This window comes from Pholis gunnellus (genome assembly GCF_910591455.1).
Source record: "Pholis gunnellus genome assembly, chromosome: 14".
NCBI classification, from domain to species: domain Eukaryota; kingdom Metazoa; phylum Chordata; class Actinopteri; order Perciformes; family Pholidae; genus Pholis; species Pholis gunnellus.
In genome coordinates, this window is record NC_136541.1 from 20,399,741 (window position 1) to 20,420,804 (window position 21,064).

Genomic DNA, 21,064 nt, shown 5'->3' on the forward strand with positions numbered 1-21,064 from the left:
TATCGGAGCAAGCTCTGGGTCAGTCCTCTATTTTGTCTCGATTGTGTATTATGAACAGGCGGCAGTGTGAAGGAGCTAGTCCTGCCCAGAAAGGAGGAGGAGGAGGAGGAGAGACACACACAGAAGGGTGTCGACGGAGAGAGGCAGGGGGAAGCCTAGAGGAGAAGAGGAGGGGAGGACCGCTGGAAAAATAAGAGAGTAATATTACAAGCTTTCAATAATGGCGGCTAAGTCGGACGGGGTCCTGAAGATGAAGAAGAGCGACGTGGCCTTCACCCCGCTGCAGAACTCGGAGCACTCCGGCTCGGTGCAGGGGCTCCACCCGGGTGCCCAGCCCGACTCTGCGGGAACCGGGGACGGGGACTTCGCCAACGGGGAGTCGCGGTGCTGCGGCGGCGGTGGGGGCTCCAACTCGACGTGCCTTCGCCCGGGCAGTGAGCAGCAGAAATACACGGTGTGGGACTGCCTGTGGATCGTAGCCGCGGTGGCCGTGTATCTGGCCGACGTGGGCACCGACGTGTGGCTGTCGGTCGACTACTACCTCCGCCGCGAGTACTGGTGGTTCGGCCTGACGCTCTTCTTTGTGGTGCTGGGCTCCTTCTCGGTCCAGCTCTTCAGCTTCAGATGGTTCATCCACGACTTCGGCACCGAGGACTGCGCCGAATCCGCCGCCGATTGCGCCCACATGGACGGGAACAAGCTGCTGAGCGGCTCGGCCTCGCACGGCGACGTTACCGCTCAACACCACCCGGCCACGCCGCAGAGACAGGCGTCGACCGCCAGCAAGAACACTACGACCAACAGCACTGCGAGCACCGCGGTGGGCGGCAGAGGCAGGAAGCGGTCGGCCTACTACTCCTTCTGCGTCTGGTTCGGCCAGTCCGTCATCCACATCCTCCAGATGGGCCAGATATGGAGGTAGGATGGAGGCTTTGGGATGGGTAATGACGGTGTGTGTGTGTGTATGGTGAAGTGTTTGTTTATGTGTGTGTGGTATAAATGAATGAATGAATGCTCTGGCAGTTGGTACTCTTGGCACCATGTTGGACTCTGAATGAGGCCAGATCTTACAGTGTGGCTACCAGCTGCCATCTTTGACATGCTCCCATCTGCAGGGCCAACAGTCGCTTATCTTCTATATCCATACACTGATGGGTCATCATCACACGGGAACGATAGGTAGGGAGTGGGCTCCGGCCTGTCAGACACACCTGGTGTCAAGCAGCGGATACTTCTCTCTTTTGGTGCCATTGGAAAGAACTTCCTACACAGCCTCCGGGTGCAGACATGAATTTGAATGACCCCGTAACTCAAGATGCACATGGTTGCGTTTGACAACAGCCAGCCCAGTCATTCATTAAATCTTGCTAACCATTGCTGACTTATCCTGGGGTGCACATGCTGCAGAGTAACCAGTGGTGGAAGAAATATTGGTGGGACTTTCTATGATGCCCATGTGCATAAGGCATTATTAACATTCGTATGACGCGTTATAATCTGCTTGTTGATTATTTGTTGCAGCTCTAATGTTTTATATTGAAATTGTGCAAAATATCATACATTCCCGAGCTTAACCGCCGTTGGAAAATGTACCAGTCTTTGCAACTCTGTCACTTAGTTTAACCTTCTGTTAGAGAGGACAAAGACAAGCAGCAAATCCTCAGAGCCAGTAACCCGCCCCCCCCCCCCCCACACACACATCCAACTAAATCAGATCACATGACCTCGGGTGGCCCTGGCTGCAGCTAAAGTGTCTACGAACCTGTACATTAGTATGACAGTTTATTACAGAACTATTTGCTGTTTTTTTGGTGCATAAAAATGATCCTGATGTGTCCATCAGTGGTGATATGGGACGGAAATCTCAAACGTCAGGCAGAAATGTGAGATGTGAACGTGCTAGTGAATTTGTCTCAGTAGAGCGATTCATTTTACGGTCTGTTGATGTTTTGTAGAAACCTAATTTGGAAACCTACATTACTGTTCACCAGTGGCGGGCCGTGCATTTCATACCTGGGCCTTCACTGCTGTCCTGCAGCTGAACTACCTAACCTCATTATGACGCCACAGCTACGGTTATTATTTGTTTCGTGTAAAAATGAAGCTCAACACCTATAAATACACTAACTGCAGAGTGCAGATAACGTTACATGAATATGCACACGGGATGCTGCGTCATTAACGGACAATGCATTAACCCTTGTGTCATCTTAGGGGTCAAAAATGACCCGCCACTATGTGTAACAGCATAGGAAACCCCCTTCATGATATTTTTTCAACTTGAAATTCAACGACTTTTCCAAGAATGACCCCAACTTGAGACAAAGTTAAAAATTGCCGTTGTTCATATTTCCATAAAAGCTGTACACCAACAGGGTACAAATCTTGTCTTAGGGGTCATTTTTGACCCGGCAGTTGTAAAATCATTTTTATACTACAGAAACCATAAAAAAACACACCACCACAACACACACACACACACACACACAAGACATTGAGATTACGTGTGCTACTGATTGAACTCAGGGGAAACTAAAACGTTCTCGCGAATATGCAGCGTCTCCCCTCCACGACCCCACACCTGGCTGAAGTTCACAGACTAAATACAAACAAGATCAGAGAGAATAAACATTTCTTGAAAGCATTGTTTACTAATGGGGAATGCAGTCAGGGGCTATAAGGGTGCTGCAGATGACAGCACCAGACAACTGGAAAAGGATGGATGAGCTTGACCTGCGTGCCTACATCGGGCTGCTAATCTTAGCAGGTGTGTGTAGGTCCCGAGGCGAGGCTGCATCGGGATGCAGAGAGTGGAAGGGCGATTTTCCGTGCAATGATGTCACTAAAAGTATTTCATACTTTCTCAAAAACGATACGATTTGATAATCGTGAGTCAAGACCGTGGCGTGTGACAGACAAACCTGCGGCCATAAGAGAGGTCTGGGAGAAGTGGATTCCAGATGAAACAGTCTTTCTGCACTGGGAAGAGGAAACACTTAGATATTCACAAAGTTTGTGATGAATGACAGTTTGTTTCTTCATGCAAAATAGATTTGGGGTTTAAAATGCAATCAAGCTGTTTTATTTTAGGGGTTTAGTGAAGGCGGGTCATTTTTTACCCTTGGGACAAGTGGTGTATACAGAAAGTTAAGACAACACAAGGGTTAAAAGAACTGCGGAGCTGAAACATGCATTCCACTGCACACTGAAGAGCACGAGCCATTCAAATATTACGCTACAATCACTCCCTCCAGGAAATCCACGACTCCATAGTTCTTGTTACTGACGGATTTATTCGTCTGTCAACACTGAGAGGGAAAATGAGTCCAAAACACATGAATCTTCAAAGTAGATCACTTAAACACTTTAACTTCAACTTAACTTTAACACTTTAACTTCAACTTAACTTGAACACTTTAACTTTAACACTTTGAGCGGAGTATATAGACTTGTGCCGCTTCACGTGTCTTCTTGTTGCTGTGCACCGGCTAAATATGTCCCCAGAGCAACATTGGATGTAACAAAAGTTCCTATCACATATCAAACCAAACAGAAATCCATCTTCATCAAAACAAGTTGTACAAATAATAATACGTAAACAAGCATATTAAAGCTACTGCAGAGATGGCCCTGCTGGCCCTGACGGCCCACCACTGGGATTCACACTAACAGTAACATGAGAAACAGGAGAAAAGTACTGAAACAATAAGTTCATTAGCTGACAGAATATTTTTCACCAGCAATGTTTGATAGTTAATTATTTGACACAGCCTGCTGTTCCCACAGTGTGCTTTGCTGCTTTTCTCCGTTTGCTGTCACTTTTAACTGAATATTTCTTTGGTTTTGGACAAAACAAAACATTTGAAGACGTTAACTTGGACTCTTGGGAAATTGTAATGGTCAGCTTCAAGAAAGAAATATTATTTAAAATGATCGACAGATTAATCAATATTGTACATAATTAGACAATGGTAAAATGTCCATCTTTGCTGATTTGTTCTAAAACATGTTTGTCTGACCGATCAGAGTTTAGAAGAGGAGACGAAATTTACAATGTGATATTTAATTGAAGATTTTATGTTAAACTGTGTCTTTGGCCTAATTTTACTTGGTATGAAATCGCACTGCCTCAAAATGTCGCTTTGCATCCTGCCTTGACCACACAGTCCTAGACAGATATCTCATAATCTGGACAAATAAAACCACAACGCCAAATTCAGTTTGAGTAATTTTTGTTAAGAGAACGTAAAGTCTACTTGATGCGGCAGCGTCTTATTTGTTATTTGTTTTAACATATTTGCAGCTTCGTCATTGTTAGTGTGGTAACAGCTGAACTCATTTCAGTGATGGCGTTTGCTGTGATATCTTTATTTTGTGCATTTCCCGGATATTATGCGTAGCTGAAACTAGGATTAATAGAAAAATAATAGAAACGTGATCCAGCAGAAAATACTTTCCCCTCGAAACGTAATTAATGTAATCAAGTTTTGTTGTATATTAATGTCATTTTTAGTATAGCGATATCAGATATCGGGCCGATACTGACTCAAATAGCTGGATATTGGTGGCAATGGGGCTTATCTATTCAAATCAATTCTATGTTTATATACCAAATTAATTTAATACTGGAATTTTACATTTGAATTGCAATTCCTGATAATTTTGAAGACTCACAAGTTGCTGGTGAACAATTTATTATTTTAACAATAAATAACAATTCCCTTCATTTTTATTTATGCATTTATTTTTTACATTTTGCTTTACAAAGTTAGGAAAGCAGTGTTTAAGTCAAATCTGATGTTGCCTTTCACACACTAAAGTAATCCCAGTCTCTTCCACACAGTGAGGCGTGCAGCTTATTAATGAATCGGCCTCCGATCGGTACCTGAAGCCCAGGCATCGGTATCAGGACTGAATAAGTCAGACCGGTCCATCCCGAAGCTTTAGGAGACCAGGCTGCCAGAGGCGAAGTTACTGGAACAAGAATCTGATTCGTTAAATGTACTTAAAGACAAATTCAGTAGCAAATAAAATTGGTAAATCGCCATGAAATGAATACATGATTTCAAAGAATTTGAAGCCTTGAAGTGGCGAGCAGCTTCAGTAAGAGTACAACAAGATGAAGCCACGTTCTGTGGACATTAGAGGTTAAATTAGTTTACATCCTGAAAAACGGCTGCTATATTGGATTTTCCGATGACATCTTTTTTTAGGTTTTCATGTGAGCAGATGGAATTTGGTGCTTTTATCTACATTTGAAGAATTCTAATTATGCACCTAACTGTACTGAGGGCAGATGTTTCAGTGAGGAACACACTGTGTCTCACAGTTTCACCATTTGTTCTCTCAGTTCTGGTGCAGCTCACTCTTATTTTCAGTAATGTTATATTTCACCCAGCTTTCAGTCTGCAGAACGTCAGAAATAACAGCAGACTCTCATCTTCAGGCCCCAGTGATGTTTTCACATTTCTTATTCAGTCCGAACAACAATCCTGAAGCTGACGACAGTTCTATTCATTATTGATGTGACATTCCTGTCAAAATAACCTCTTCAATAGTTTGGAATTCATATTTCTAAACGATTCAAGAACAAAAAGAAGGTAAAGCATGGTGGTATTTCTAGAGTATAGATCTATTCATTTATTTACAATATATTCATAAAGAAATAAATAACACTTTAATTAATTTAATCACCATGGCATCATCATTGCCATCATTAAACATTTTTGTTTTAGCAGCTTCAACAGTTGACAGCAATTTGGAGATACTACACCTAATGGATGTGAATTATGACCTACGGTTAAAATGAATCAAAGAGTATTTGAAAGCTTCAAAATCGTTTTGGTATTTCATACAACAGAGCACTACAATTTATATTATAATAGTTTATATTATCAAAAGTTAGTGTCAGTATTTCGAATGAGGTATTTTAAGTAGTGGACTATTGATCGGTATGTGCCAATAACTACATTACAATCAACATATTGAACTTGGGGGCTCATCATACTTTTCATTAGCTGACGTTCAGCATCTTAATGAGCTATTAATGGACATGCAGCTCTTTATTCTGGATCCATTCAGTCGGTCCCCAGTGGATTCTCCTCACAGAGAGTACTTCTGACGGCTCTATACACTATTGGATTCTATAATCACAAATTAAATGCCGTATTAATATATCATCTTTAACTGCTGCACAGTGAATGTTATAGAGTATATTGTAATATGTATTGTAGTCATTGTGGCTGGAGATACTCTCTGTCCTCTGCTTTTAAGTGTCTTGGTTGATGAAGCCAACAGAGTCGGCTCAAACAGATCTACACACATGCATATTACACCATGCACTTTCAATGAAATAAGCTAGCAGTGTAAATGGATATTACACATTTTGTCGGGACGTGCAACGTTTCTACCTAAACCTGCATGAATTCATGTGTTTGAGTCAAATGAATCGATGCAATGTGAAAATGTCGCTTGGAGGGAAATTTCAAATTCCACCCAACTCTGCTACTCCACAGAGCTGTTCAGCCTTTAAAAGCTGATTGTTTGGTTTTATAGCTTGCGTGTTTTGTTATCAACCCCACCCCCATGTAGGCAGCCATTTTTAGTATCGGAAAAGTTCTGGTTTCCACTTGTAGTCCGAGTTGACCAATCACGTTGGAGCAGGCTTTGGTTGAATGTAGGTAAACAGTCCATGCGGAGAGCAAACGTGGCAGAATGCACTGGCCGCAATGTAATCTGCCGTCGCGTTAGCGATCAGCTGAGGGGTTACTGTTCGCAGTGGAAAACAAAATAGAGGAAAAGACCTGGTACCAAAAGTGAGTTGAGTCAAGTCGAACCATGCTCTGGAGATGAGGCATTAGAGGCCAGCTGGGGAACACAGCGGAGCATTTAGCAGTTAAAGAGCCAGATATTAATCTCAGGAGTTGGTGGAGACCAAACCAGAGTTAAGAAGAGAGTGAATATTGGACTTACACAAACATCACTGCAAATAAATGATCATGTTGATCCGTCTCTGCTGGAAACTGTTTGCTTACCAAATTAACGTTATGGTGTGATAATATGCCAAAGTTGTGTTTTCAGCCTGTTGCAAAGTTCCACAGCATAAGAAATGTATTACTGCAGTTTTAGCAACTGTCTTGAAGTTGGGTTGAAAGAAAGGATTTGTGGGTTCACAGTGGTGGACAGAAGGGACACGGGGCTGTAAGACTGTCAGGTCCTGGACATGTCCAAGACTGATCTCTGTTCAGCTGAATGTGATAAAGTCCAAAAGGATTTCAATACCAATTTAAGACCTGGACTGGTAAACTAAGTCCTCATGCACAAATTAAAAGTCGGTAACTTTTAATAGTTAACTTAAAATGTTTAAACCTAAATACTGTTCATGTTGAGCCAATATTCATAAGACGACAACAACACAGAGGCTCCGTAGTCCGGACCAAGGTGGCCAACTTTATTACTGCTTCAACCTCAACAAAGGCAGAGCAGACCAGATCCACTCCTTATGTTCTTACCTTTCACAATAAAATCCCTGGATAAATCATATCGAGCGCTGCAGGAATGAGTCCTAAAGGCCAGAAATGAGTCAGCATTGTTGAACTTGCTTCGGTTGACGTCTTTATTCTAAATCAACCTTCCTCTGAAATAACATGAGATGGCTTTCTCACTGTCTTATATTCAAGTGAAAGTATTCATGATGCAAACAACAGTTTCAAAAAATATTTCAACGTGTGAATAAAATGCACGAAAAACACACGCCGACCAACTTTGATGTTGGGGTTAGGTTGGGCAGTTGGTTGTGATGGTTAAGATTATGGTCTAGGGCAGTGCATTATGTCAACACATGTGTGTGTGTGTGTGTGTGTGTGTGTAAGGCCTATCTGCCTCTCTTGCATTATTCACAGTCTACTTCCAGAGCAGGAACCGTGAGACAGTGAGGGGGGTGTGGAGAGAGCAGCAGGCTGTGATGTAATGAGACTCTCTCTCAGAAGCAGGTAGATCTCTGTATCATTACATGTCTTTCTCACACTGCTAATAAAATGCTTAACAACATTTAGCCACATGTCACAGTGCACATATAGTCCAGTAACTTCTCCACTCAAATACAATACAATATGGATACGTCGTCATAAAAAACACACACACAAAATGTCACTATTGTATCCTGTAAGTAATTTGTGTGATATTGTCATAATTAGCATATCAATTCTGATAATCAGTTCATCCTTGAGTCCAAGGTGGACGTTGGTGCTAAATTTGAAGAAATTCCCTCAAGGTGTTCCTGAGATATCGCGTTCACGAGAATAGATCGGACAAGCCAAAAAACACAAGACATAATGAGATTAAAAGTGACAGGAAGCAGGAAGGCTTTGAAATAATCCAAACTTTGGCAACGACAGAACATGTAGAATGGCACGTACATGCACTGTGGTGAAAGTGGCTTCATGCAACACAGGCATTCACAAAGAAATGCAGTTGCAGCCCAAGACAAACATGACAGATGCAAAAACAGTAGTTCGTCCCTGTGCTAAAGATTTTCATCAGGAGAAATGTAAACAGCATCAACAAAACAATCAATATGGCCGACATCTTAACATTAAAATTCAACATTAGGGTAACATTTTTTCCCTACATTTTTCCATTAACTTTGACTGTGTTCGAGCACCAAGCATTATTGATGTAAGCACAGAGTCCACCTCCTCTCGTCCCAGATCTGGGATGCCACCATGCAGCCAGGTCTCTGTAAAGATGTGGACACAGCAGTCACAGATCTCCCGTTGCTGGTTTCACCGGAAGTCTTATTTCATCCATTTTATTTTCCTGCAAACGGGCGTCAGACAGCAGTCGGCTGGGTGGAGGAGTAGCCTCAGGTCCGAGCTTAGTCAGCTTAGCTTCCATCTCGGCTCTCCTCCCTCTGCTTCTGGGGCAGTCGACTGCCTTCAGTGGTGTTTGGTTCGGCAGGCCTGGTTGGGTAGTCGGCCTCAGGCGACGATCGTCTCAAGGTCCGCTCATCACAAATTAATCCAATCCCCATGCTTCCTTCTCAGATGTTGGACTTTTCCCTATTCTGAATTGTCCCTGGTAATATATTTTTTTTGATTTTCAAATTGCGTCTTATATTGATTGAGTAAGTCTCACTTTCCCACCTCGGATGAAGAGCGCGGCACAGCTCCTTTTTTAATTCCTCCAGAGTCAGAACAGGGTTCTGTGTCTGTCAGATGGTCTGAAGGGGAAACTACCAAAAGCAGCAGAGCAATGTCGTAATGCACAGCAGAGGACAGGTAGGTTTTGTTCTCAAATATTATGACTTCTCAGGGAACTCAGATATGTGGGACGTGTCACATATGTTTCACACAGCAGACCCAAGGTCTGTCTGACCCCGCTCTCCCCTACTCACTGGCAAGGTAATGCTGACAAACATTGACTTGATCATTGTGGTAAATCAGAATGCAACAGCTTGTTCAGATATATTCAGACCTAAAGAAATATTTTTCCTTGGGGGTTAGAGATACAATCAAACCAGTTCATTTTAAGATTCTCTGGGTCGATAGACAGAGCCGCTGTAGTGCCGCCTGACTAATGGTTTAGAAACTCGTGTAGGGAGATGATTTATTTTATCCCACACTACAAGATGTGTTTACCAGGAGCCAAACACAGGTCAGTCAATAAACTAGATACGCTCACATTTCACTTTAACTGCTGGATAACCTGCGCGATGGTTAATCTGGGAGGAGACCTCACAAACAAAATCAGCACTGCAACACTCAAGTTACACTTTATCTTATTACAACAAGACAGAGAAAGTCTACAGAGGCTTATTATTAATTATTGATTTAATGAATACATTTTGTATTATGATTATTAAAACAAGTCGGGGTAGTTTTGAGGATGACGAAATTTCTTCATTTTTCTTACTGTCAACAAATTCCATGTACAGACCCAAGCCAACAATGAATGTATTCTACTAATATTATTTAGTAATTACAAATATTTGTAGTATTAGTATTATTGTGTGTGTGTCGAAGCCTGATATCATTTATTCCTTGCCATAAGAAAACACATCATCTAGCTGCCTCACTGTTGCACCGGAATACATGATACTTCATTGCCAAGAACTAAATCTTCAACATCTTCAGCCTGCTCTCATATAAATTATGCTCTTTTCCTACAAAACGGCATTGTCAATTGCGTCATCAGGGTAATGTATTTCCTCCCAAATTACGTTTGTTTTTGACGTCAACATTAAAAATGTATTTCCCAACGTTAATATCATGTTAAACACCATAACCAGGGATAAAGTATGATTCCCTTGAAATGTAATTGGGAATGCAGTTGAGTTGTATGGGAACGTCATTTTGAAAAGTTGAATTCTGAACCCAAGCCATGACCTGATTCTGATGATCCTGACTGCTGCTGCCAAAGTTTAGACCAGAACCTGATCTGAGTTTTTATTTTTGCTCCATTTCATCCATCACTATCTTCATTTCATGGCTCGCCAGGCCAAAGGCCTCAGTAAACAGTAATTCAAACAGTCCCTGTCAGATCATATTACCATCTAAACCCCCTCTACGACCACGTAGTCCAGCTCTAAGACAAGTTTGAGACGCACGGATCTACTAAATAATAGAATCATTTATATACAACTTGAAGGTTCTGTATAGGGGATTTAAAGCATTAATATTGCAGCAAGCAACAATTCGCTATGTGAAGATACAGCCATTGTAATCCAAAATCTCTAATATCTGTGCTTTGCCGATGCAGTTGGACTGGCCGTGCGTGCCTTTCAGTGCCTGTTACTGCATGTGATCCCCACTAGTAGCTCATGGCCGTCGCTCTGCACTGCTCTCATACGGTGTTACAGCTGATGACGTTGTCCCGACTGCGGGAGCATAGTGCCCACCCTCCGGTCCCAGCCCAGGCAAACGCTGTTAGCTCTGTCAGCATTGTTGCCGTTGTTTGCACTGTTAGTGCTGTTAGCACCGTTAGCTTCTAGCCGCCAGCTCAGCCGTCACCGTGTTGAAAGCCGTTGGGAGCAACAGATATGCTCTGAACTTTGAATTGGCGATATATTGAGTAGATGAGTGAAAGTTGTGTTGAAAAAAGAAAAACGAAAAGAGAACAAAAGGCACAGAGGTGAGTGGGGAGAGCGGATCTGAAAGGGACTGACTGCTGCTCTGACCTTTATGTGTGGGGAACAACAGGCCCAGGTGTGGTCCATGCCGCTGTTAGAACTGCCACAGGTCAGCAGAAAAGGCAGAGCAAGTCATGTGATCATTTGTTCGAAGCATAGTGAGGCCTTAATGCACTGCATTGGCTGCACTTTTTATTTGAGAGCAGACAGCAGCCCAAACCTTTTAGCCACCGTGGTACCCCGAGCCATTTAAAAAAAAGGAATGATATCATCAGTAGGGACAGGGATGTACTGGGACTGGAATTCAGCCCGTGACTTTAAAATAGAGAGGTCTTCACGTTCATGTTCAGGACTGAGCCAATCAGATTTCAAATTGGTTTGGGTCGCTCGTATCGCCCCTCAATATTGAAAGTGTTAGATTGGCCAAGTCTCCTCTGAGGGCCAGGCTGACCTGACATAAGATATTGAAAAATAAAAAACTCTACCACCACCGGCCAGTTCAGCTTGCAATGGATCGGCGGTTTGGGAGTCTTCCAGAACTTCTGGATGACCAGTCCACCCCTAAGAAAGGACCAGGGCTGCGGCAGTCAGGAAGAGGTGGCGAACACAATGGTGGTTTTGGTCTTTTCATTGGATTTAACAATGTATCTGCAACACAAAAACGTGTATTCAAATACAACAGCAGGTTATGAAATAAAAATGTGAGTTCCGAAAGTGGCCACCATTATTTATCTTAAAATTGTCGTTCAGATGGATCATCAGTGGAGCACTGGTACCTCTAGCAGTACCTTGAGCCTCTAGCAGCCAGTTTCATGCTCAGTGCAGACAAATGGTCCAGTGCCATAAATATCCTATCATGAAGAGAAGCATTGCCATGGTAATGCTGGCAGGACTGATGGCGGTGACGGTGGCTTTGCTTCAAGGGTGAATGAGCTGACTTTTCTCTTCTGTAGATGTGAGTGAGGCAGTCAGAGCACCTTCAGTAACAGCGTGAATGTGTTTGTATCTGTATTTGCAGACACAGACACACAAACAGTGAGATATGTGTCATGTCCATCTGTCCATGTACAGGCTGCAGCTTTATTGCCCTCAGCCCAGATTTCGTTTTCAAATGCTTTATTGATAGTGGAACTTCATTTCACGGCCTATTAGGCTGCCGCTAAATGAATGCCATGTGTCGCTGATATTTTAGAGATAGACGGAGGGAGACACATTAAAATGTAGGCCACAGACAGACTGAAAAGTAATAATGAATTCACTTCATTAAATGAGCTCTTGCCTCGGGTCTGGAGAGGTACAGTTGGAGCTGAAGTATGAGTGCTGCTCAGGCAACGTCCATGTTGCAATCCAGTCTTTTCAAATGCAACTGCATGGTGAAACTATAGACTATATAGAACAGGGTCTTTGTGTCTCCACAAAGAAAGTTGATATTTTCCTTGCTGTTGAAAGGTACTTTGCCCACTTTGGGCATTGTAGAAAGAAAAGCGAATTCAAGCCATGCTCTGTCTGCAAATCAGGATTTCAGAGATTTGTAAGCACTGAACAAGTTTGAGAAGAATCAGGATTTTGTGCACGCTGGGGGTTGAATTAAAAAATGGATGGCGTGGCTTTTGCGGTAGCTAAATAAGATAAAGACAAACCGTGTGCGTATCAAAGCACCTCAATGGGTAAAATGCAAGAAAATAGCTTCTTGTTGCTCCTGTGCTATTTGCGCGTTGTTATATTTACTATTATTTAGACATTTGGTGTAAAATCGTCCCATTTCTGTGCAAACAAGCCTCAATGCAAATACAGTCCAATTCACAAAGATCAGCGCTGAGAGCCACACACAGTAACAGTCACATTATTAGCGTCTTCAGCGAGTTGGTGGTATCTGAAGCACATTTATAAGGGGTGTCCACTAATGACTAATTAGATAAAAATGACTAATGTAAGGTAATTTATTGTGGTAGGTCGTGACAGGATGCAGTGACGATTGAGTCATGAAAAATAAATGAATAAAGCTCCCCTACATGTCACGTTTGAAATTACATGCACAACTTTGGCCACCTGAGCATCAAAAGTCAGTTCGGAATCAAAAATGACAGCCAAGTTCATGTCAAACATTATTAAATAAGGCTCCCAGACTTGAGGGGAGATTAGTGATGCAGCTAGTGCTGGGGTCAGCATGGGTGATTATAATAACATCGGATTAGGGGTCATTTAATTTAAAGTTTTTGGACATCCAGTTTTTTATGTCGGCAAGCCAGGACATGATACACGAAATAGTGGTGGTGCCAGGCTTAATGGGGATGTACAACCGGGTATTATCTGCATAGCAATGAAACTCGATATTGTGTCGACGAATAAAGTGTCTCAGAGGTAACATGTTTATGGTAAACAGGAGGGGACCCAATATAGACCCCTTGGGGACCCAACAGAGGAGAGGAGCAGAGGAAGAGGAGGCATCTCCAAGCATTACAGAAAAGGACCTGTTTGACAGATCAACCATCAACCAATCCAGCGCCACATCACTGATGCCAACAGAGTTCTTCAGACGGCTAATTAAGAAATTGTGGTCCACTGTGTCAAAGGCTGAGCTGAGGTCAAGAAGAATTCAAATGAAATACAGGCCTGTGTCGGCAGCAAGCAGAAGGTCATTTTGTACCTTGACCAGAGCAGTTTCAGTGCTGTGAATGGAGCGAAAGCCTGACAAAATGTCTCAAAGATTTCATTGTTATCCATAAAAGACAAAATCAATTGAGTGAAAACAGTCTTTCATTTTATTAATAGTACAGGTTTTGTGCTCTTTTCTAATCCAATCTACAACGGCTTTATAAAATTAGAAAAAAGGGTCCCGAAAAGGTTCTACCCAGAACCTCTGAAAACCCGGTTTTGGGAGAAAGAGTTCTTCAAGGATCGTTGAAAGCATAGGTCTTAAAAGATCATCGCAGCCCACACCCTCCCAAAAACTGTGATTTTTGTGAACCAGGATTGTTGCGGGTTGCGGTGCACCACATCATTCGGCCTCCTCTCCGGCCCTTGAGGATCCTCATGAGAAAGCCTGGGTGTATTCTAGATGAAACCGTTGGAATATAAAAGGGTTCTTGTTGGAACCCAATGGGTGGGCTCTTGTTGGCACCCATAGAAGGTCTGGATAGAACCTCTAGAGAGGATTCCAGGCAGAACCATCAAGCATAGAAGGGTTCTCTGTAGATCCTCTCATAGGTGTATAATCCCCAAAAGTGTTATGGGAACAAGCCAAAGAACCCTATATATGGTGCTAACTAGAACCAGTACTCAGTATACTGAGGTGATTTTTAAGTGGTAGCCTGTTGTGTACACTAGAAATCCCCAACTATAGAAAAGGATTTGGTGGGACCTGGCATGAAATGTTTCCACTAGTGGCTGGGAAGAATTTATTTTCTTTAATTCACTATTGAGCACTATAGCAAAATCAAGGACTGTCCCCTTTACATTGGGCAATGTTGCTGAATGGGCCTATAGAACAGCAGCCCTGAGAGCTGAACAAGTTGCAACCTGAGAAAACATGTTCATACATTTTGAACACATTTTGAAAAAACACTGCAAATATAGAAAACCAGCGAATACAGAAAGGTGCTGCAGGTAGCACACAGCACAATGGAAACTGTTTCCAGGTGACACTCAAACGTCATATGACTGTGAGAAGCTTAGTGTTGCAAATGAACTAACCTGTAGTTATGTTTTCTTCTGCCTAATTTTAACATTGTCATGACATGATTCAGATAACGTGATGCTGTTGACTCAGCATAAACCTTTTGCCAATTCAAATAATCTGCCGAGATACAAACAGTTCATTTTGAAAGAGGCTAATGTTATATTACTAGTGTAGTTACTTTCAGAATTGTCACCAAGTAATGTTCAAGGACAGAAACAAATTGAAACTCAAATTCAAAAGTCGCTAAATGATCCGATCCCTTCGAGCCTCCCTCCAAAGACAATCCCCCAAAAACGATCAATATGAATGTAAAGAACCAACATGGCTGTTGTTAGGACTCCCAGCTGTAAAGCTAGCAGCTTGTAGAAGATTCTGGTGGCGAGCAATGAGTGCACGGGCAGAATACACACAGGTAGACAGGTAGACAGGTAGACGGGCAGGTAGGCCGTCAAACCATTTGAATTTGAATGAAATGATCTGACGGGCTTATCACAGCCTCCCTTTTTTGTCAGAGCAGTTCATTTATTGATTGCTCTTGGGATGTAAAAACAATTGCAACAAATACAACAAAAACACATAATAACCCACCCTGGCTTTAACCATGCAAGCAGACTTTCAATATGACTTTGCATTAAAACAAGAATTAGTTAATTTGTCCATTTGTCTGTCTTGACATTAGGCTGTAGTTCATTTATTTTCCATTGAAGTAAAAATGTAAGACATTTTGTCATAATTCTTGTTTTCGAAGGTTTCCTTTTCTTTAGTTTTAGTCCACACATATCATTAAGTGTTTGTACTTACGGAAAGTAATCACGTGTAGGGCTGCCTCTGGATTCACCATTAATTGTGTGTATTTTGTCATATTATTTGGACTGGCAGGCTAATTATGAACAAAACATCACGAGTCGTAAATAATGCTGGGTTAACAGCAGATATTTGCAATAATATCTGAACCATACAATGACCATGTTAAAATAAAATGTAAGGTTACATTTAAGCTCATTTTACAAAACTACTAATGGATAACCGACTTCAATAACCTAATAAGACAAAACCATGGCAACAACAGGCCATGTCTCTGCCGTGTGCATCCGTTTTCACTGTTCCCTGGAAACAGCTTCTTGCACGCCTTTCTGTATTCTGTTGTGTTTTTTGCAGCACGTGTTTTCAAAGTGGTGAAGATGTCTTTCTTAATTTGAGCTCTCAGGGCCAGCGCGCTATAGCCACGTCACAACCTGAAATTGATGTCCAGCCTGAATTATATATCTGTTACACAGCTACCAGTGCACTTCAGCACTGCAGCCATCAGTGTTTCATGTATCGATATAAGTAGAAGGCTGTTTAAGAGGTAGATATTTTTAAAGAAAAGAAACTAAGACTGAATTCCAGTGTGTTGTGCCTTTCTCCTTCTTCGTTCACTGTAACATGCGATGTTGATGCTGAAGCATGATATTTTCCTCCATGTCCTCCAGGTATTTTCACACCATCTACCTGGGCGTTAGGAGTCGTCAGAGTGCTGAGACAGAGCGCTGGCGTTACTACTGGAGGATGGTCTATGAGTTTGCAGATGTGAGCATGCTGCATCTCCTGGCCACCTTTCTGGAGAGCGCTCCGCAGCTGGTGCTGCAGCTGTGCATCATTATACAGACACACAAGCTCCAGGCTGTGCAAGGTAACACACTCACTTACTCACAAGCACAAGCACTCTCACAAACCCTAATGTGTTAGGGTTAGAGGGTTATGCTATATACTTAGAGGAGTTTAATATTATTTTACATGCCTGTGCACCATGGACTGCATCTCTTTTGACCTAACATAATCGTAATTCTACCGTGAACCTTAAAACCAAGTCTTAACCCTCAAACAGTCCTTTGAAGTAGCGAGACGAAAAGCCTCCTCTTACCACTGTATCCATCCAGGGGGAGGATGTCAAGGTGATTCACGCCTAATTAACCTCAGAATGCACCCGGACGATGGGCTAGATTAGGCTGGGAACACGGGGGCCCTCGTCAAGAAGGGTCAGAGCGAGCTCTATTACCTGTGGAGGCTTCAGAGTCTGCAACAAGATGCTGAAGAGACACTAACAAGCAATGCTGTTAGCCATAACACCATTTTACTCATCAGTAGACTGAGAGGCTGCTGAGGTTAGCTGGACTCCCTAACTATACGGTATGATTACATTTTCTGTAAAAATGTAAGCACTGGGACGGTAGAGGTCCGGCTCCGCCCAAGTTCGGATTGTGGACTGTAGCTGGAGAGGTGCCAGAGGTGCCAACCTCCTAGCCACTACGATTTGGCCTTGAGCAAGGCACCAAACCCCCAACTGCTCTCAACTCTCTCCATACAATAATACAATAATGCATGTGTATAACAACAGAGTGATACAATAGAATTTCCCCTTTGGGGATTAATAAAGTGTGCATCCTTCTGGCACAATTTTAAACTGATAACTAAATCCATTTAGCAATTTGCCCACATGCATGCACATGCTTAAAATGTCACTTTTTTAACATTTGTGCGAATGATGTTTGACATGTCTTTTGCACTATTCTTTGCACAAGGTATTTTGTTTGTGTACTGCTGCTGGAACATGCACATTTCCCCCAAGGGATAAATCATTTATCTATTTAGCTTTGCACTGCATCTCAAATGTCCCCACAAAGCAAAAATGTCCTCATTGAATTAAGAGCAAATCTATGATTTAGGGAATGTCTCCACACAGCTCTCAACATGACGATAGCTGAGCCAGCAGCTAGCAGCTAGCAGCTAGCAGCAACATAACTCCACTATACAGTTACACAGCAAATAGTGGTTTCCTACCATATTAATGTTCAGAATGTTGAATAATTAACCTTTAAGCTCAGACCAAATAACTCCCGCACAAACCTACTTACTTGCTTTCCTCAGTAAATCCAGGTATCATTTCCAAATAGTCTGTTCGAACAGAACTGCTCTCTCTGTGATGTTCCTGCTCACCTAGCATTAGCCTGAGCATTAGCTAGCTAGCTGTGCTCTCCACTGCAGAGCAGTGAATCGGTCAAAAGCTGGATTCCCTCACTTATTTCAAGAATATAAACCACTATGTCTGAGTACTACTACGCTACCTGTCAGTAATGTTATCTGACTCCAGAAGCTAGGCAACAATGTAACTGCAGATGCACGCAGACTTTCAATATGACTTTGCATTAAAACAAGAATTAGTTAATTTGTCCATTTGTCCATCTTGACATTAGGCTGTGGTTTATTTATTATGAAGTAAAAATCTAATACATTTTGTCATAATTCTTGTTTTCAAAGGTTTCCTTTTCTTTAGTTTTAGTCTTGTCTTGGTTGTGAAAAATAGTCCACACATATCATTTAGTGTTCGTACTTACGAAAAGTAATCGTAATCCAAAGCCAAGACGTGTAGTGCTGCCTCTAAGGAAGTCAGGTGACGTGGTTTAAAGAGTGACAAAGTCCACGTAGGAAGCAGGTCGTGGTGGATCATGGGTCAAACAAATTTTCACTCAGGAGACAGCTATTCATGTTTGTGTGAAACTGAAAGTCAATGTTCACTAATTTTACCTTATTTTTGTTATGTAACTTATGTACTTAACTAATGCCACATATCTACGTTATGTAAGCAACAATCTTGTTTTACGTAAAAAATGTATTTCAAACCAAACTTCCTAAATCTAAACAAGTAGGTTTAAGGGCATGCACAGGAACACTCATCGCTTGTGCAAAAACACACGAAAAAGAACTTATCATAAGATGTAATACAAAACATTGTATGAGGATAATTGCATTGCTTAGCCCCTGTGTGCAAGAATTGTCAGTGACACCTCTCACCCCAAGCAGCGACTGTTTGCCCTCCTCTCCTCTGGAAGGTTTTAGGACTCACCGTTTCAGGACCAGCAGGCATAGAAACAGCTTCTTTTCCTCAGCTGTCACTTGCTGAACTTTGCACCCTTTATGTTTATACCACATTCTATTTATTGTATATTGTATCCTGTATATTATTTTGCACATTACTCAACTTTTTGCACTTCAGCTCTGTGCAATGACATGAAATATAATAAAAAAATAAACAACCTATATTCTAAGCTAACACTTTCCCCTGCTTGCAACGTTTGTGCTAAGCTAGGGTAAACACATACTGGGTCTGTGTAATAGATGCACAGAGAGGAAATCCATACTCATCTGCTTATCTGACTGTGGGTCTGATGGCAATTCAGCATATCTTCCAAAATGTGTGCGTTTCTGTCTGTGTTCCCATGATGTGACTCTGGAATCAAACCCGTTGTGTCTCTGTGTGCCTGACTGTTGCAGGTATGACAGCTGCAGCCTCCCTTGTCTCTCTGGCCTGGGCCCTGGCCTCCTACCAGAAGGCCTTGAGAGAGTCTCGGGATGACAAGAAGCCCATCAGCTACCTGGCTGTCATCATCCAGTTCTGTTGGCACTTCTTCACTATCGCTGCGAGGGTCATCACCTTCGCCCTGTTTGCCTCTGTGTTCCAACTCTACTTTGGCATCTTCATTGTCCTGCACTGGTGCATCATGACCTTCTGGATTGTCCACTGTGAGACAGACTTCTGCATCAGCAAATGGGAGGAGATTGTGTTTGACATGGTGGTGGGCATCATCTACATCTTCACCTGGTTCAACGTCAAGGAGGGACGGACAAGGTGACACGCTCAACTCCATTCAATGTGACGTAGACCTGAAGAAATAAATCTGTTCTTTTTAAATTAGTTATTTAATTTAATTGTCATTCTGAGGTGCTTGAACAAACAGGGTGTAGTACAGACTAAGACAGGTAAACGCTCCATTACTGGATTTTCTTCTGGCTGCTTGGTGGCAGTCGAACAAGCTGTAACAATAGCAGTGACATCTAAGTTGTAATGGTAAAGGTGTTGACAAGCCTGTTTACACAGACACAGGGCTACATTAGTATGCATTTGAAGGTGTGCCAATGCTTCACCCTCTCGTGTCACTTCTGGTTGCAAAAGATGGCGGCTAAAATGCCGTATTCTAGGCTTGGATACTGCTTCGCTGCATAATATTTGTGCTGTCTGTAAAAGTACTCATGACAAAAACAGCAGTTCAAAACACTTCAACAGCATATTTTAAACATTAAGTGGAAGTGGTTGGCTTGATGGAGGCTCTAATGGAACAATCATTGGAAATCATATTCTAAATACTATAAATTTGGAAAACAGTTGTAGAGGTATCAGTGTTGGAAGAATGGTCTGACATATTAGTATAGCCATCCTCAAGCCCATTCTCTAAATAGAACATAAGCATTTCCAACTGCAAACTAAACATATCGTGCTAATACTTGAGAGCTGCTTCATGCTTTGTTCAGTGATTTGGTTCTTATTCATTTCTTTTCATCATGTCTTTGTGCAGGTGTCGGCTTTTCATCTATTACCTGGTGATTCTGGTGGAGAACGCTGCTCTCAGTGCATTGTGGTATCTCTACCGGTTGCCTCACACCACCGACGCCTTTGCAGTGCCAGCACTCTGCGTCATCTTCAGCAGTTTCCTCACCGGTGTGGTTTTCATGCTCATGTACTATGCCTTTTTCCATCCCAACGGGCCACGCTTTGGGCGCTCGCCGAGTGGCCAGGGTCTTGACCTAGATCCCACTGCTCAGTTCTCCACGCTACCATCTGAAGGTGCCACCAACTCACTACGTTCCAACCGAGGTGCCACCGCAACCCTGGAGCGTGACGTGGGAAAGTATTCTGAGCGGGACGGCTGCATGCCAGTTTTTCAGGTCCGACCTACAGTGCCATCTACGCCATCGTCTCGTGCTCCACGCCTCGATGAGACCGTCATCAAGATCGACCTTTGTAGGAACCGCTACCCAGCCTGGGAGCGCCATGTCCTCGACCGCAGTATACGCAAGGCAATCCTGGCCATAGACTGCTCGCTGACCCCTCCACGGCTGCAGTACAAAGATGACGCTCTAGTGCAGGAGAGGCTGGAATATGAGACCACATTATAGTTCCACCCTGCTCTCAGAACTCATAGAGGGGTGCAGTCGTCAGAGGATTATCCTGCTATCACATAAACAGCAACAGGGACTGTGGCAATAAAGAATTTGTTACTAGCAGCAATTCCACTTTTCATCTCTCATTACTCTTTTTCTGTTTCTATTCCTCAGCATCAGTTCCCACCGAGGAACATTCAGCCCTGTTGGTAGTGATCGGAGGAACAATTTGGCACAAGTGCAGTTGATGTCACTAGCTGTGTTTGGGTTCGTTGCAGGGT

At 42.7% G+C, this 21,064-nt stretch overlaps 1 protein-coding gene across 1 annotated transcript; it reads left to right on the plus strand.

The window, feature by feature from the left end:
* Positions 1 to 220: 220 nt before the first annotated feature.
* xkr4 (XK related 4) lies at positions 221 to 20,798 on the plus strand (the record flags this gene model as incomplete). Its single annotated transcript, XM_079172661.1, has 4 exons — positions 221 to 918; positions 16,280 to 16,479; positions 19,119 to 19,473; positions 20,198 to 20,798. 4 exons carry the CDS (start codon positions 221 to 223, stop codon positions 20,796 to 20,798), a joined length of 1,854 nt encoding a protein of 617 aa, XP_079028787.1.
* Positions 20,799 to 21,064: the final 266 nt, after the last annotated feature.